We start from the raw sequence: 18,938 nt of genomic DNA, 5'->3' as shown, positions 1-18,938 counted from the left end.
CTATCTTTCTATGGAATATGTAAATATAAAATGATTTAACTCATTTTTTTGCTATCTATGCTTCTTTGATGCATCATGATAGAATTAATAAGGTTATATATTTTCCTGATTTTGATACTTTGGATTTATTATTCTCACAAGAGTTCCACCTTTTATGTTTATACTTCAGCATGGCAGTTCTGGATCTGGTTCTCTGTTTCTTTTGAGCTGGTTAGAATATGTTATTACCTAGTGTAGGCCAGTTAGTACCCCTTTGTTCTGTAGCCATTTTTGTCTATGTCTTGCCAGTGAGTGAAAGAATTTTCCACTCTCCTTGCTTGGAAATCAATGATCATTCCATTGGTAGTAGATCATTTGCATATTCTTGGTGTAGGACAGTGGTCGGCAAACTCATTAGTCAACAGAGCAGCAAACCGCGGTTCATGAGCCACAGTTTGCCGACCACTTGAATACGCTAGCATATATGTGAGACTCAGATGTCAGATTGGGCGGTCAGAATTGCTCATCTCTAGAATTCCCTACCTCAGCAAAAGGCACCTATTCCCATTCTTTTATCCAGCCCTTCAAGCTGGAAACCTGGAGTCATTTTCCTGTTTTCTACAAGGCACCACCAATCTCTTCTGAAAATCAAGAAATATTACCTTTGAGCTCTACAAATCTTTATTGAACATCTACTCTAAAGAAAATAAGCACTAGAGCATAGTGTTCTAAGAAAAAATAAACAAATAAATGTAATGAAAGGCAAGATGGAGAATAAAAATATTAGGTAATTACCTTTAAATCTATATCTTTCCATTTCCAACAGATTTTAAGTTTATTGATAATAGGCAATGTGTCTCTTAGTTCTCTGTTCCCTGGCCTGTTGCCTTGCATATGGACTTTTGGGTTTGATTAATAATGAGGTTGAAATTCTGACACCCAGTTCTACTCCTAGTTGGATGTAACACTAAGATCAGTGTGTAAAGGAAGTCAGACAGCAAGGGTTGGCAAAGTGGTCTAATTTCCACCTTAGTTTTCAGGGATTACTGTGGAATAAGAATAGAAAGGAAAGAACTGTAATTGCTGATAATGGCATGTTCTTTTTAACTTAGTGATGGGAAGGTAGGAGACATCTTGGTTTATACTAATCAAATAAGAAAATGTAAGGCTTTGTAATGCTAATCTTGGTGATTTCATGATTCTTTTGATGGTGGTGATGGTGGTGGTGTGGTCATGGTGGTGAATGTGGGTATGTATTAAATACAAATTGCAATATTTAGTATTTGCATTTTGCTCACTGATTTATGGACAGAACTTAGAGGTGCCTTAGAAAGAAATTCTTATGAAATCCTGTTTCTTATTTGGATTTTATAGATTCAGAAAAAACTTAGTACCAATGTGTATACATTGTATACACATGATTCTCTTTAGCTAAACATTTTTAAATTCTACATTTGGAATTTTGAGAGGTGCTAGGAGGTCTGTTTTGAGTGGGGGCAATACAGAGTTTGTTGTGAGTGACAATAGATACACCTCTAACATGTGCATGGTGTATGGCATATAGTCAGTGCCTTATATGTGCTCTGAAAGACTGATCATTCTCAATTCATGTCACAGTAAAGAAGAAAACAAAAGTTCAGTTCTAAATTGATCATGCCTCTCATGCCAACTTAAGACAAATTGAGTTGCTGTGGGTTTTATTTTTCATATTTTCTTACTGCCCACCGACTTTCAGATAACTATAGAAGTGGGACACACATTGATGAATCAGGTAGTTCCTGCCTTCAAGGAACTCACAATTTAGTGAAGACAGAATATGCACAGTTATATTTCAAAATGTGTGGTGGATATGGAGGTAAAAATTGAGCCAAAGCAGAAACAGAGATAAACAATATACTAAAAAACTGTAATGTATACAGACTTTGGTTGCCATAATTCATTCCAATGGGTTAAATATGAAAAAAAAAAAAAACAACCATCAGTTGAACTATCAGCTGTTAAACTGTGTATACATTTTTGGGGATACTTAAATGGCTTTTACCAACCCTCATGTAAGTCACCAAGGAGGAATGCACAAATTACCAAGTGCTGCAAAATGTGCTGAGAGCTCAGGATCCCTTGGGACCTTGGGAGGCCATGAAGATCTCATGGACGGCATAGCACTTGCCTGTGTGAACTTAGAAAAGTAGGTTCTGAGCTGCCATTTCTTAATTATTTTTTTCTCCTAATTTTTAGCTTCGAGTACACCTGCTGTGAATATTCAGCCAGATGTTTCAGGAGGTTGGGACTGGCAGGCTAAACCAGGTAAAAGTCAGCAGGCTATTCATATGCATATGTAACCAATTGCTAAAGCATGACTGTTCACCCAGAATGAAGTGACTACTTACAGAGCCCACCTATATAATTTGTGTTCATCTTTCTTAAAGACTTGTATTCTTGTGGAACATTCCCATTGCATTTTATGACATGGTAGTGCTGTGTATTACACATTATTTTACTTGTCTCATTTGCTGAATGTCTGTTTTGACACTAGAATTTGGCAGATTTGGTATATATATAACTGTGCTACTTAGAAGTTCTTGGATTTTTTTTTTTTAAACAAGTCTGAATCTCCATGTTGTTGTTATCTGTGAAGTGGGATCCATAATTCTTGTCCCACACAGTTGTATAGTTTAAGTGAAATAACTTATTTGAAAATTTCTAGTGTAGGATAGCTGCTAAATAATTTGGATGGTCTTCCTTCTTCACAAAGGACTTGTTCCAGGGCTATATTTGTCTGTGACAAATAAGTTGTCTTTCTCATGGCTAGATGGTGTTTACTGAGAGCAAACTTGTGTGATTGCATTCTCAGCACTGTGCAACACACACACACACACACACACACACACACACACACACACATATACACAATGTGCTTATCATGGCAACTTTCTGAAGCAGTTCCTGTTTCTTAACAAATGAGAAAATGTTGAAACTCAGATAAGTTAAACAATATGTGCAAGGCCATTCATTCATTAAATAGCAGAGACAGAATTCAGATCTAGGCCTGACTACAAATCTCATAGAAAGAATGAAGGCAGGATGACAGGGAAGGTAAACACTGGACATAATAGTTCACAGGTATGGCCAGGAAACAACATATGCCTTTTTTTGTGCCTATCCCTGCTCCAGGACACTATTCACTTAAGTTCAGAAAAACAAGGTCTATCAACTTCTAACATATTTCCAAATCCTGTCCTAATTTACCCTTAGAGACAAAATCCAGGATTTAACCTTGGTCAGTTAACTCATTTTCAATCTCCGTATTTCCTTTTCAGGAGGTTTTGGAATGGGAAGCAAGTCAGCTGCCACCAGTCCAACGGGATCCTCACACGGCACTCCCATCCATCAAAACAAACCCCAGACTCTGGATCCTTTTGCTGACCTTGGGACACTAGGTATAAACTTAACAGGTTAAGAAATTTATGTATGGCTACAAAACCTCAACTCTAAATCCTTACTGTTATAATAAGCTGGTACCTAAAATGTTGTATATTCTTAAGGATATACACTTTAAACCCGAGATTGGCTTCACACACACACACACACACACACACACACACACACACACACGGCTTTAAGTAGTCAGCCCACTAACTAACCCCTATTAATGCACTTTGGATTGGTTGGATGAATAAAGTTAGAATTTCTAGGAGCATCTGACAACAGAGTTTGCAGTAAAAGTAGCAAGAGTGTAGGGGAACATGAGAGGTGAGACTGGTCAGGTAGATTTGAGCCCCCCTGGAGCCAGCTGTGCATAGGTCTTCTTGTGATGTTACCAGTGAGGTCTTCACACTGGTACCCCTCTTCTCACGATCAATACATACAAAAAATAGACTCTCTGTACAGTATTTTCAAAGTGGTTTTCCTCTTGTGCTCGTCGTTATTAGAGGATAAGTGTTACATGAGCAAGTAATTTCTGAAACACTGGGTTTAGTGGACTTTGATTACTGCAAAAACTTCTGAGAATAAATGGTCATAGTGATGCTTGCCAAAGGGTATACAGCTTGCAGTATTCTCAGACTCTTTCACCAAGAAAGCATTTTTGCAAGGGGTAGTTCACTGGATGTTCTGAAGCCTCGTCTCCCTCTCTTTTCTTTCCTCCTCTGGGCAGTGCAGAGCTGTTAAACAAGGGTGGATGGGCCCTGACAGGAAGGTTTAAATTAGCCAGGTGGATAGTTCAGGTTCTCAGAAAACCCTGGGGTATTTAGAGCCAAATTATCTGCAGGGAATGAGAGCATGCTACAATTTTGACAGTAATTGGATCAGATTCTTGACCTTTCCTTATACATGTTTTAGAATTTCTTTTAAGAACTCTCAAAATTATTTTCCCTTCTTTGTATCCTAAGGTAAGCTTAGCATTTTAAAATAACAACATCAGGTGAAATTATACCTCAAATCAAACATGATTGGGGGCTCATTTTCTTCCGTTTATTCATTTCACAACTATTTAGTAAGTGTCTTCAATATGCTAATACTGTTTTTTTAAAAATATATATTTTATTGATTTTTTACAGAGAGGAAGGGAGAGAGATAGAGAACTAGAAACATCGATGAGAGAGAAATATCAACCAGTTGCCTCTTGCACACCCCCTACCGGGGATGTGCCCGCAACCAAGGTACATGCCCTTGACCGGAATCAAACCCGGGACCCTTCAACCGACGCTCTACCACTGAGCCAAACTGGTTTCGGCTGCTAATACTGTTTTAATAAAAACCAACCAACCAAAAACAACAACAACACAATTTCTGTTTTTTAAAGCTTATATTCTAGAAAAGTAAATAAATAGTAAGTGAATAAATATACAATATAATAACTGTTTGCTGGGGGAGTTACTATGTGCCAGGCACTCTCTTAAGTGCTTTACATATATAAATTTATTTAATCTTCCCAATAATCTTTTGAAGTAGAGGCTATTACCAGTATAATCCTCCTTTTGCAGATGAAGAGTGACCATTATAAGAGGTTCTTTTTCAAATCCAACATTATGTCTTGCATTTAGCTCTCTTGTCCTTTTAGACACTGTTAATCTGGAATCATTCCTCAACCTTTCCTTGCCTTTTATGACATTGAAACTTGAAGGGCACGGGCCAATTACAAAGTCTCAATTTGTTAACTTTAATCACTTGCTTAAGGCGATGTCTGCTAGTTTCCTTCATTATAAAATTATAATTTTCCTTTTTGTAATTAATGAGTAATCTGGGGGAGATAATTTGAAGCTATCCTACTTAAGATAATCCTATTAGAGAAGATTACATTCTCCATCCGACTTTTACCCACTGATTTTAGCATTCATTAATGATTCTTGCCTGAAGTAGTCATTGCTATGATACTTGCAAAATTGTGATTTTTCTGATTCTTTCTTTCTTTCTACATGTATTAATTGGCATTTTACTGTAAAGAAAAAAAAAATTTTTCTTTTCTCTCTCTTCCTCCCTCCCTCTCCTCACATCAGAATGGACTAATGAATTTTTTTTTTGATTCAGTGGGTTATAATTCATTACTGTCATCATTTCCTTTAATGTTCACATTGTCTCAGATTTGATTTATTAAAGTCCCTTTGCTCTGGCTTCTAGGCCCTTTTCATTAGATTCCATGAGCACCTACTTTCTTTATAGTACAACAAGATGTTCCCAGCTTGTCCTGACCTTTTTATACCCTAGTTCTGGAATCAGTCATTCTCCAAAGTATCTTCACTCCCTTTCATGGAGAATGGTATTTAGAAACCAAAGTCTGTACACTTAGTATGTTCACTGGTTCTGAAGTGGGTGTCATTCTCTACCTTTCAGGAGATATAGGAGATGAATGGGTATGCTTATAGAATTCCACCCAGTTCCACAGGGTTCTTCCTTGCCTTCACCTAGCAGTGGTCGGCAAATTGCGGCTCACGAGCCACATGCGGCTCGTGAGCTGCGGTTTGCCGCCCTATTGACTAATGAGTTTGCTGACTACTGACCTAGACTTACAGACTATTGTTTCTTGTGATTAAGCCCCTATCCAGTGGTCAGCAAACTCATTAGTCAACAGAGAGGAAAACCGCAGCTTACAAGCCTCAGTTTGCCGACCACTTCCCTAATGTATATGTTTATCTTATTTTTCCCTGGATCACAATATTAATAGTCTGACAACAAAAATAGTTTGAATAGCTACACACATTACACTGTAAAAAATATACCAGGAGGAGTTCAAGAGTTCTCTGCCAATTTTGAAATGCAGTAATTTTTACAACTTCTGGAGAAATTGGTCTCCCAAATTCCTCTCTCTAGTCACATAACTTAAGAAAGTTAAGTAACTTTCCTAAAGCCACACACTCAACAAGTGTATGAGCAAGGGTTATAAGCTAGATTTTTAACTCCTAGATAATAACTTTAGAATAAAAATTATAATTTCAAATTATATACCTGCAAGTTATTTATTTATTTATTTATTTATTTATTTATTTATTTATGTTAATCTTTACCCATGGATAACTTTTTCCTTTTTTTTTTTTTTTTTTTTTTTTTTTTTTTTTTTTTTTTTTTAGAGAGAGAGAGAGTGAGAGAGAGAGAGAGAGGAAGTGAGAGAGGAGATAGAAAGAAACATTGATGTGAGAGAAACGCATCGGTTGGTTGCCTCCTGGACATGCCCTGACCAGGGCCAGGGATGGAGCTTGCAACTGAGGTATGTGCCCTTGACCAGAATTGAACCTGTGACCCTTCAGTCCTTTGGCCAAAGCTCTAACCTAGGGGTGTCGAACTCAATCAGAGAAGGGGCCAAAATCTAAAATCCAGCCTAAATCGCGGGCCGAATGGTTTACTGAACAGTCATAAACTGACAATGTCATAAACTGACAGCGGAGTGCAGTGATGACAGCGCGGTGCGGGCCACATTGCAAGGCCTGGCAGGCTGGATTTGGCCCGCGGGCCTTGTGTTTGACACATGTGCTCTAACCGCTGAGAAAACTGGCTAGAACTATATCTGCAATTTAGAAAATACAAAAACAGTGTTCTTCTCTTTAAGGCATTTTGATTTAATTGATTGGGCTGTGGTTTGGGAATAAGGAGTTAAAAAAGCTCCCCTAGTGATTCTAATGCACAACTAAGGCTGTCAACCATGCTTTAGCTTTTAACGAGGATAGCAGTGGCCTCTGGGTTTTTCCACTTCTTTGTTTTTCTGTGAGTTCTCCTTTTCAGTAGCATTAAGACATAGAATTGTTGGAAATGAGTAGAAATATTCTGGAAGGGTAGACATTAGAAAGTCTTACCCTGTTGATAAGCCCCTTGAGAGCAGGGTCAACATCAGCCTTTTTACCATTGTGTCTGTAGCCTGGCATGCAGAATGTTCAACAGTGTTTCAGAAATGAATGTATAAATGACAATGTTATGGGAATATGGAAGGTTTTTTAAAATTCCCTAGGCTTGTCCATATTTACTGAATTTCATGTACACACACACCCACCACACATACATACACACACTAGAGGCCTGGTGCATGGATTTATGCATGGGTATGGTCCCTGGGCCTGGCCAGCGATCTGGGCAATTGGGGCTGTCTCACCCAGTCCCAATGGGGGCTGATGGGGGTCGCTAGCTATGGGGAGGGACCACTAGAGGTCGGCAGTCCCTGATCAGGTTGATGGGGTCTGTCTGGCAGGGGTTTGGACAGCTGCAGGAGGTTGGCCGTGGAAGTGCACTGACCACCAGGGGGCAGCTCCTGTTTTAAGCATCTTCCCCCCAGTGATCAGTGAACGTCATATCTACCACCCAGTCGTCTGGTCCTCTGATCCTCTGGTCATAATAGTCGCTTAGGCTTTTATAGAAGATAGTAAGCATCCCTTTAAAAATAAAATGGAATCTCAGTGTAGAATGAATACCCAGCCTAAGGTGTGTATTATGTTGATGTCTTGTGGGCAGGTGGGCCCAAGGGCTCATGAAGAGACGCTTCATGCTCTGCATTACAGTCTGGGAGGGGCCAATACCAAGCTTCAGAGTATATGCCCTGTCATGACCTTTCCTGTTACCTAGTCCTTATCATGTACTGGTGTGTGCTCGCTATTGCTGGGCATATGCACTTCCATTATTTTATAATGTGTAATGCCTCTTGATTCAAGATTTTTGAAATACTTTCATATAGCTATTGTGACTTTACAGTATTCCTGTGATGTATATGTAATTATACTTTTATAGATGAGGGGTTGAGGCTAAGAGGTGAAGTTTTTCATGGAGCTTCAGAAGTGAAAGGATTCTGTATAGATTGTTTTTGGCTCTGTTCCTAGTGCCCAGTGCAGGATCCGGCACATAATAGATGCTCAAAAAACACTGATGAATGAATATATGAGTGAATAAATAAATAAATGCATGCAAGATTGAATTGGTGAATGAGAGACAGAGATGAGATTCCAGCTCAGATTGACTCCAAGTCCAATGACCATAAAACAATATTCCCAGTGGGGAAAGAAGGAGGAATCCCAGATGATAAAGAGGGAAAATGTCTGTAGAAAGAAGAAAGAGTAAAAAAAAGGATGACTTATAGTGAATAGCTCAGAAATTTGGGGAGGAATTAGGGATTTGGGTGCAGCCAATAAGTATGACATTTGGAGGTAGGATGTGTGTCATCACTTCCCCTCCCCATTAACTACCTGGGTGATCATGGATATATTAGTAAACCCTTTGAGGCTTGATTTTCTCATCTTTAATGCGGGACCAACAATACTACCGATTTCCTCAGAGTGTTGCGTAGACCGAAGGCAATGATATACATAAACATATTCTGTAAACTCTAAAGAGCTCTTAGTTATTTTATTGTCATTGATACTTTGGGTTTGGTGCATGAGAGGGTCCCAGGAGATCACAACTACAACTGGCAGTTTCTCATTTTACCTCTTTACACACAAGCCACAGCTGGTCTTTCTATTTTAGAAACAGCCCAGCATGTATTCGGTGAATACTTTTAAGTTAGGGGATTATGGAATCAGGATTCTACTTAAATTCCTGGCACAAAATAATATCATGTTTAAAAGGTTGAATAAGATCCTTTGTCCTGTTCAAAGTTGGCTGTGTTTACTCTCCTGCGATGAAATCCAAGTAGTGTGAAACTGAAACCTACTGGTGAAATTTCAAAAGATATTTGTTTACTCTTGAGCATTAACCACGCTTGCACTTATAACAAACAATGATTAATCCCGATCACTGAAATTTAAAAAAAGCACCTTAATGAGTGAACATATTTTGTTTTATTTCCTGTTCTTATTATTTGGTAATTTTCAATCCATTCAAGAAATAGAAGCTGCTTTGAAGATGGGATAGAGGAGAGGGAAGGCACAGAGAGAAGAGCCAGGGCTCTTCTGGCTTGGAGTCAAAGGCTTGGATTCAAATCCCTGTCCTGTCGCTTGCTGGCTGTGTGACTCTGAGAAAACCAGTTAACTGCTCTGAGCAGTTTGTTCACCTAAAGAAAAAATGGAGCTATTAATACATACCTAAAAATGTCAGTGTGGGGATTAAAGGAAATAAATACCTGAGTTTTTTCCTAAGTATTAGGAAGATTAGTATTGCTGCTAGTCAAAGCAATTTCCATTAAAGCCATTGCAAACAATGACTCAGGAAACAAGAGTTAAAGGCTACTCAAAACAGCATTACCTTACTTCTTCCCCCGTTTTCCTATAGGTAGTTCTTCATTTGCCAGCAAACCCACCACACCAACCGGACTGGGTGGGGGATTTCCACCTCTCAGCTCACCTCAGAAAGCTTCTCCCCAGCCTATGGCTGGAGGGTGGCAGCAGGGAAGTGGCTACAACTGGCAGCAGACACAGTCTAAGCCCCAGCCCAGCGTGCCACACGCCTCTCCCCAGAACCGGCCCAACTACAACGTGAGCTTCTCGGCCATGCCTGGGGCCCAGAGTGAACGTGGGAAAGGATCCACTAATTTGGGTAAGGATGATGGTATGGAGCCTGGCTGCAGCGTGGCCTGTGTTATCATACTACCTGGATGGATGGGTGTCCTAAGAAGGAGACAGAAAACAATTCCAATGGTTTCTGAGGCAATCGTACAGTTGTAGAGACACAATATGACCGCTGCCTCCAATTCTGTGCCTGGAGTACCTGGGTTTGCCATGCTCTGAACATTTTATCATTTTATGACTCTTGCTTCACTTGTGTTTCTCCCCACACTGAGACCAGATGTGTTTATGTTGTTGTTGTTTTTTTTTTAAAATATATTTTATTGATTTTTTACAGAGAGGAAGGGAGGGAGATAGAGAGCCAGAAACGTCGATGAGAGAGACACATCTACCAGCCGCCTCCTGCGCATCCCCTACCCGGGGATGTGCCCACAGCCAACGTACATGCCCTTGACCGGAATCGATCCCGGGACCTTTCAGTCCACAGACCGCTGCTCTGCCACTGAGCCAAACTGGTTTTGGCCAGATGTGTTTATGTTTATCATGTTATCACTAGTGCATAGCATAGCACTTGGCACAGCATACACACTACATCAGGGTGGGAAATCTTTTTTTCTGCCAAGGGCCATTTGGATATTTATAGCACCATTCATAGGCCAAACAAAATTACCAACCTGAAAATTAGCCTGCTATATTTGGTCAAACATTTAATTAACTCATCCCTAATGCCTTGGCATGCCCAGACCAAATGGGGTCTGGGCCTTATATGGCATGTGGGCCAGACATTCCCCACCCTGCACTAAATGAATATTCAATGAATGAGTGGAGGGTTGGGTGGATCTTGAAGCTGTCCTTCCTTTGAAAGAAGGGGTAGAAGAGAAAGATTGGGAACTTTTTAAGTATTGTGTTCACATTGCCCTTGGGCCCTGGTTAGAGTGTATCTGTCTTAGACATTGAGTCTTATGCTGCATAAGCAGGTAATCCTGAGGCCATTGGGTTTCCTGTGATGGTTTTCCCTCTCTTCTGAGATGAAAGTGAAAAGAACACAATGTGGGTCAATAGCTAAGACTCTCGGATATTATGAGTGGGCTTCTTTTTTTATTTTTAACTTTTGAATGGCATTGCTGATGAGTAAAAACATTTTGCATAGCAGTGGTGGTTAAACTTGAGTTGGTTAAAAGTTTGATACAGTTTGCATTCCAGTTGATCTGATCATACCCAGGAAGGAAATGTATAGGGACATGATGAGGAAACAGGCCTTTCCCTGTACGGAATCCATAGAGAGACATTCTACTTTTCCTAGTAGCAGTAATTAACAATTTTGAGTACTTACTTACATTGTGTCAATTGCCATTTTAAACAGTTTTCATGGATTATTTCATATAATCTTCAAAACTAACCCTATGTTGTAGGTGAGGAATCTGTGACAGAGCTCGATAAAGTAATTTCCTAAATTCATACAACTTGTAAGTGACAGAGCTAAGATTTGGTTCCAAGTGATCTGGCCCCAGAAAGTCTGCTCTTACCTGCCACATTCTGCTGGTCATGACGTAGGTGGCTTCTCACAACACTAACGTGATAGGGACTCTTTTATTGGGAATAGGTAACATCACATTTGTTCTTTGGTGAGCAGTGGGTATTCTTTGGACAATTCCATGAGTCTTGTGGCTTCCTTCCTGTGTTTATTTTGAGTAGATGTGTCGTGAGTGTCTTCACCAGTAGTAAATATTTATGCAGCATCTTCAGTGTAGAAAACACTGTGGATACAGTAGTGAACAAAACAGGCGAAATCTGTAGTCTCAATGTGTACATGTGTGAATATGTGTATGGAGGGCCTTACAATATAGAGATGGCAAATGGGTTTCAATTCAAACACCAACTTTGGTTGCTGTGCATTGGTGGCATTGATGCATGGACTGCTGTGTTTTGGTTCTGTTGTTGTTGTTTTTTAAAATATATTTTTATTGATTTCAGAGAGGAAGGGAGAGGGAGAGATAGAAACATCAATGATTACAGAGAATCATTGATCAGCTGCCTCCTGCAAGCCCCCTACTGAGGATCAAATCTGCAACCTGGGCATGTGCCCTTGTCTGGAGAATCGAACCCGGGACCCTTCAGTCTATAGGCCGAACGACATTCTATCCACTGAGGGCTCTGCTTTGTTTTAATTTAACAAACATTTAAATAGCCAGGTACTGTTCTAAGTACTTTAAAATGCTAAAGTCAATTATCACACAACCCTATGAGGTAAGTAGTACAGACTGTGCAGATGAGATAAGGCATGGAGATGATAAGTAACTTGCCTCAAAGTAACACTGCTAAAGTAGCAGAGTTGGAATTCAGACTCCAGGGAGTCTGTCTCCAGAGTCTGCACCACCAACTAGGCTGCCTCTCCAAACAGAATGAGAACAATTGAGGCCACAACAGGGCTTGGAGGAAAAGACCATTATGATGGACTGTCAGCTGGGCATAGGAGGGAAAGTGGTGGCACGCATGGATTTCAAGCACCAAGACCCAGACTTCTTGCCATCATAGATACTAACGTTGTATGACTGGGAGAGAGCATGGGGAGAATCAATATTAGCCTCATCTATACATAGATGGTCCAGTGGAACAGAATTATGGAATTGGATTTAGTCTAATGATCTAGCCTCAAGTCCTAGCTTTGCCATGGACATGGTATATGATTCTGGAAAAAAAAAAAAAATCTCTTCAGTTCCCTAGACTTCATTTTCCTCATCTATAAAATAAGCATGGAAGTCTTATATTCTACTCACAGGGTAAATGTGGGTATTAAGGGGATTTATGCATGTGAAACAACTTGAAGATTCTAAGTGTTATGAGACAATGGTCTGATACTTTAAGGGTAAAACTATAACGATTTTTTTTATTTTGTATTTTCTTTTCTTTTTTTAAAATTAATTTCTTTATTGATTAAGGTATCACAAATTTGTCCTCAAACCCCCCCCCCCTTTCCAATTCCCCACCCTATAATGATTTAAAAAAATATATATTGCAGAAGGGAAACAAAAAGCAGCTGACTTTGAAGACCTACTTTCTGGTCAAGGTTTCAATGCACACAAAGACAAGAAGGGGCCTCGAACAATAGCTGAGATGAGGAAGGAAGAAATGGCAAAAGAAATGGATCCTGAGAAATTAAAGGTGAGTCCCTGGTCCAGTGTGATTATCCTGTATGACAAGGTTGTGTGTGTGGAGCTATCTGGTTCCTAGTCCCCAGCTTCCGCAGTGCTTTCCTCCACTTTTAACCAGAGCAATTCTGCTTTTATCTGCTTCTGATCTCGAAGTCTAAAAAGATTTGACTTGGAGAAAAAGAATGTTTCTCCATTTTTTTTTAAAGTTTGAAAACCAGCTCTTCTAACTGCCTTACTTCACAGATAAGGAAACAGAGGATAGTTCATTGATGAGGCTGCTGTTGGACAGGGGGCCCAGGTTAGCTTGGAAACAAAAGAGTGGTTATGCTGATGAGGTGTGTGAGGTAGTGGAAGAGCTTATAAACATCAAGAGAATAGGAATGCCCTTCAGAGAGGGAGAGGTACAGGTCCTATGTGACAAAATACTGCATAGGCTGCCACTATAACAAACTGGAAGATGAGGGTCCAATCTGTTACTGCTTCAAAGGACTAGTACAGCCAGTCCATCATTTGGAAAAAATATAACACATTTCTAGACAGATTTGAACATTAGTTGAGGATGTATAGTTAGATTCTTGGATACATTTTTAAGTACAGTAGAAAATCCTTTGTTTGTATTTGCTTTTCTCTTCACATAACATCACAGAAGCTTTATGTTCCTTCCAAAAAGTTTGTGCTCCATCATGACAACTTTTGTTCAGTAGGCAAACTGACCTGGGCATGTGCCCTGATGGGAATCAAACCATGACCTCCTGGTTCATAGGTTGATGCTCAACTGCTGGACTTAACAAACCTTTTTGAGCTCTATTCTGTGCCAGGAGAGTTATTTGGTTTCTGAGAAACGGTGTTATGTAAGAAATAATACCTTTCTTCAAACAGCTCTGCCTCATGCAGAGAAGGATAAACACACAGACAATTACAATGAAGTGTGGCACATCTATAATAATAAAAGGATAATATACTAATTAGACCAGATATCCATCTGGATGTCCTTCTGAACAAAGCCATGGTGGCAGGGGCTGAGGTAGAAGTAGTTAGGGGTGACCAGGCTGGCAGGGGAAGTCAGTTAGGGGTGATCAGGCCAGCAGGCAGAGGCAGTTAGGGGTGATCAAGCTGGCCGGCAGGCAGAGGCGGTTAGGGGTGATCAGGCAGGCAGGGGAGCAGTTAGGGACATAAGGCAGGCAGGCAGAGTGGGTTCGGGGTGATCAGGCAGGCAGGTAGGCAGGCAGGTGAGCGTTTAGGAGCCGGTGGTCCCGGATTGTGAGAGGGACATCTGACTGCTGGTTTAGGCCAGATCTCGCAAGGGTTGGGCCTAAACTGGCAGTCGGACATCTCCCGAGGGGTCCTGGATTGGAGAGGGTGCAGGCCAGGCTGAGGGAGCCCCCCATGCATGAATTTTGTGCCCGGGGCCTCTAATATTATGATAGAAACATATTTAAGGGAGTAGCCTGGAGAAAATTTTTTAAGGGACTTTTATTTTACTGTATATTAGTATGCCGGGTACTGTATCAGACAGAATTGGATAGCAAGAATCAAAATAGAAAGGGTGTATGTCCCCATGGAGTGTATACTTTAGGAATGAATAATTCACTCTGGGGTGGGGCAGAGAAGAAGGAATTCAGACTCTCAAAGGGGAAAAGTATGAAATCCCTCAGCAGGCTTTTGAAGGATGATGAAGAGTTAACCAAAAAGAGAAGGCAGGAAGTGGAGGTGGAAAAGCTTTCCAGGTAGAGGAAGCAGCATGGAGCACGCAGGGGCCTCAGGTACTTTGATGTTGCTGGAGCAGGAGGGGTTCCTGAGAGTCCCAGTACAGACCTTCTGAATTTCCTAATTCCCCTGCTTTTACAGATTCTGGAGTGGATTGAAGGCAAAGAGAGAAATATCAGAGCACTTCTCTCCACGATGCACACTGTGCTGTGGGCTGGGGAGACCAAGTGGAAGCCAGTCAGCATGGCAGACCTGGTAACGCCAGAGCAGGTGAAGAAGGTGTACAGGCGGGCTGTGCTGGTGGTGCATCCAGACAAAGTGAGCATAACCTACCCTGTTGTATTGCCTGTTTGCTTTTCATTTCATTAGTTTATAAACTTGCATTAAAGCAGCATACCTTCTTCTTTTAAAAAATTGCTTTTATTAATTTCAGAGAGGAAGGGAGAGCGAGAGAGAGAGAAGCATCAAGGATGAGAGAGAATTCATATACCGGCTGCTTCCTGCACACCCCACACTGGAGCTCAAGCCCATAACCTGGGTATATGCCTGTCCAGTATTGAACCATGACCTCCTGGTTCATGAGTCGATGCACTACCACTGAGCCACACCAGCTGGGCAAAACATCATACTTTCAATTTGCTGTTTATTGGGTCATTTATATGATAAAATAAAATTCATGGGCTAAAATCCAGTATTTAAGCAAACGTTATAAAGTGGATAAAAAAAAAAAATCACATTACATATTACAAACAGCGGAATGGGGGCTTTCCTTAGAGAGGAATAAGATTCACCAGTGACTGATTTTTAGGATCTGCAAGAACTTAGCTACATTTAGAAATGAGAAAATGGGAGTTTAGAAATACAATCAATTGGAGACATGTTGTCATAATCCTTTGTCATTTGGTGGATAATTCTGGAAATCTTCTAGAGACTAGAGAAGAATCTTTTCCTGCCCAATAAGTTCTCTGTTACTTACTCATTGACCTACCATATGTTAATTTCTAGGGAGAAGGCATACTGTGGAGGTCATAGTAATTATGGTCACATCGATTGGGCTGTAAGAGGAGAAATGGCTTCATAGGAAACATTTCAGTAACATAGAGTCCACATATTAGCAGTGAAAATTTAATATAAATAAGATTCTGGTCTGTGGTATCTAATGTGTGTTTCATTTTTTCTATAGGCTACTGGGCAACCCTATGAACAATATGCAAAGATGATTTTCATGGAGCTCAATGATGCCTGGTCTGAATTTGAAAACCAAGGCCCAAAGCCCTTGTATTAATTTATGAGCTTTTCCCTCTCTGCTGCAGACCTGTGCTAATGCTTAGTGTATGTCACAGTTCTGAGGTTTTCAAAGGTGAACCAAAAACTCCAGTAACGTGTATCCAGTACTAAACTGTTAAATTACTCAGTGAATTACTTCCTCATTGATAAGGAATGTGGATGTTCCTTTTCTCAAGCCCCCACCATAAAAGGTCCAAAGCAGGAGAGAACTTTTTAGTCAGCTGACCTTGCAGAGTTACAACATTCCAGCCTGCCTTTTGAGGAGCCTACTCAGCATATGGTGGGGAAATGGAAAATGGAGGCCACCAGAAGCATAACCCCCATCTCATTGTCTGGGAATAGGATTAATGAGCAGAAGTTATGATAACAGGATTACATGAAGGATTTTAACTAATGGTTTTTAGATTTCCTTGGAAAGATATAATTTGAGCAAAGGCTTTAGACTCCAGGAATACAACCACTGAGTTTTGTGTGTTTTTTTTTTAATAGACATTTACTATGATTTTTTAACATAACACTGTATACTTTTGGTCAAGAGGACTAACAGATGCAAGTGAACTTGAATTGTGGGAAGTGATTATACTACAATCCAGTGATGACCACAAACTCTTAAAATTAGAGAAAATGTTGGATAAAGAAAATAGGGACTCTAAAAATTTTTAATCCTGGTCAGAAAGGTAGGCTGCTACCTTATTTTCCATTTAGAAAACTGGTTGCTTAATGAAAAAAAAGTCTTAATACCATAACAACAACTCAAACTGATTTGAAAGAAACTTATGATTCTGCCATTAGGCTTAATGTTCTTCCTTTTGCTTAGCTGAGAACATGTTCTTAGTTTGACGTAAAGCAGTTTGGCACATTCACAAGTTACCAGGACCGATCTGGAGAGGGGACTGAATGTCCTCTAGGTTTGTGAGTGGTTGTGGTGGGAAAGTAGAAGACAACACTGAACACAGAGATAGTTGTAGTGAGGAAGCTGGGCTGACCTTTAGTCCCAGTCAGATGGCTTGTCAAGATTTTTAGGTTCTTCTCCCCAGTTGATACACTGAATTCCTTGGATTATCAGTGGGGTTTATTGCTTTAAAAGTTGTTGGGGATCCACAGGAACAGCATTCATCCAGGGACATCTGTGAAAGCAAAGCAAGAATGAAACCTTTACGGACTTTAAGTGGGTTGGATTTCAGTTCATTGTTTTGGCTGTTTGTGGTTTTAAGAGTTAAGCAGTTGTGATCCTGTGACTATAGTAGATCTCTTTGGTGCACACATACACAGTGAGCATTATATATATATATATATATATATATATATATATATATATATATATATATATATATATATATATATATATGTAAAGCAGATGGGCAAAAAGATTCCCATGCTAATATTGTGAAAGCTTTCAAAAATTGTTTTCCAAGACAATCATTTTTTTCTATTTTAATTTTCTTGTGGCAAACTGTACCAGAGAAGCAGCATGTCAAAATGCTTTATGTTCCAAGTTAGAAAAAAAAAAAGATCTATGTTCCATGTAAAACTCTTTTTTTCTTTTTTTTTTGTTAAAAATATTTGTTTTCTATTTTACTTTTTACTGACAAAGTGAAACTTGCAAAAAAATGTTCTTTTTAAATATACAGCTATAAAATGTTCAAGGTAACCATAACAAACTAGGTGTTATTTATTAACATATTATAAAATAATGTTTGATCCAGTATGTGCTTGTCTTATTTAAAATTGGAATGTGAGACATGTTGCTGTGACTTTTTTTTCTCATTCACATTTGTAGATATTGTGTGAACTACAGTATATAATGATAATAATTAAAAGGATATGTGAATGCCACGTACATTTTGAAATGATAGAACTATATTAACTTTGTATCATGTTTGGGTAATTCATCACTGATCACAGTTTAAAACATCATTAAACATTATGTATTTAGCAATGAGAAAGAATCTTACCTAACTTAATTTTGGGTCTCCCCATCTCTTTTCCAAATATATTATAACTCTGGACCCCTATTTATCTTAAAACCCTTAACATAAGCAGTCCATCAGGTTTTGGCATTCCTTTTAAATATCTGGTTGTGACAGAGCTTCTTGTTGGTCAAATTCGCCGTTTCATTCATTCATATTTATTGTAATATATTTTTGTTTTGTAAATATGTTACACATAAAATGTGATTGTTTAAACTATTTGTAATGTATATTAAAAGGCTCAAAAATATGTGTAGAAATCTGTTATTTTTGCACTTGTAGGAATATAATGACGAGCTTGAATTATACCTTCTGACATGATTTACATTTTTTAAAAATTATGGGCAGAGAATATGGGAAGCCTAGAACCCATTTGTACCAAACTGTAATCTGACAGGATTTCTGCATTTATACTCTACCCACCCCAACTGCCACCCTGGCCCCATGGCACACACAGTTGGATCATGCTACACGAATACTATGTTTCAAAAAGGATCAGCATAGAAATCCTGGTCTCCTAGCTAGAACATTGATGGGCTTCAAAGCTTCATTTGCATACTAACGCAGAGGGATTGATCCTGGGAGTTTTAATAAGTGCACCTTCCATCTATGAGGAGACATGGGAGGAGCGAGGACAATAAGCTAAACCAACAGGTCATTAAACATGTGTGGAGACTACAGTATGCTCAGTATGCAGTTTTGAAAAAGTAGACCGAGCAGGAATCTGAAAGGTGGTGGTGGGGTGAGAATTTGTACTTCTCAGATAGCCAGGGAAACCCCGGGTTCCCATGAAACCCTTTAACTTTTGTTGAAAATTAAGCAAAAGCTATCGAAGATGGACAGGGCTGTGTAAAATGACCCTCTGCGTTGGGCTCAGGCCCTGAGAGTATGTGGTGGGAGTGACTGAGCTAGTGGCTTTGCAGGGATGG

At 39.6% G+C, this 18,938-nt stretch overlaps 1 protein-coding gene across 4 annotated transcripts in view; it reads left to right on the top strand.

Annotated features, from left to right (window-relative positions):
• Positions 1-18,259, top strand: part of DNAJC6 (DnaJ heat shock protein family (Hsp40) member C6) — a 128,379-nt gene extending 110,120 nt beyond the window's left edge. For all 4 annotated transcript variants that reach the window (XM_084871363.1, XM_084871364.1, XM_084871362.1 and 1 more), the window contains exons 14-19: positions 2,215-2,283; positions 3,297-3,416; positions 9,661-9,924; positions 12,913-13,055; positions 14,894-15,070; positions 15,936-18,259. In XM_084871363.1, the coding sequence (XP_084727489.1) occupies positions 2,215-2,283; positions 3,297-3,416; positions 9,661-9,924; positions 12,913-13,055; positions 14,894-15,070; positions 15,936-16,037 (875 nt within the window). In that variant the 3' untranslated portion in view covers positions 16,038-18,259. The remainder of the gene's footprint in view (positions 1-2,214; positions 2,284-3,296; positions 3,417-9,660; positions 9,925-12,912; positions 13,056-14,893; positions 15,071-15,935) is intronic.
• Positions 18,260-18,938: the final 679 nt, after the last annotated feature.

Source organism: Pipistrellus hanaki, assembly GCF_964339955.1.
Source record: "Pipistrellus hanaki genome assembly, chromosome: 2".
NCBI classification, from domain to species: Eukaryota; Metazoa; Chordata; class Mammalia; order Chiroptera; family Vespertilionidae; genus Pipistrellus; species Pipistrellus hanaki.
Note: the sequence above shows the minus strand (reverse complement) of the source record. Positions and strands in the feature narration are given on the sequence as shown.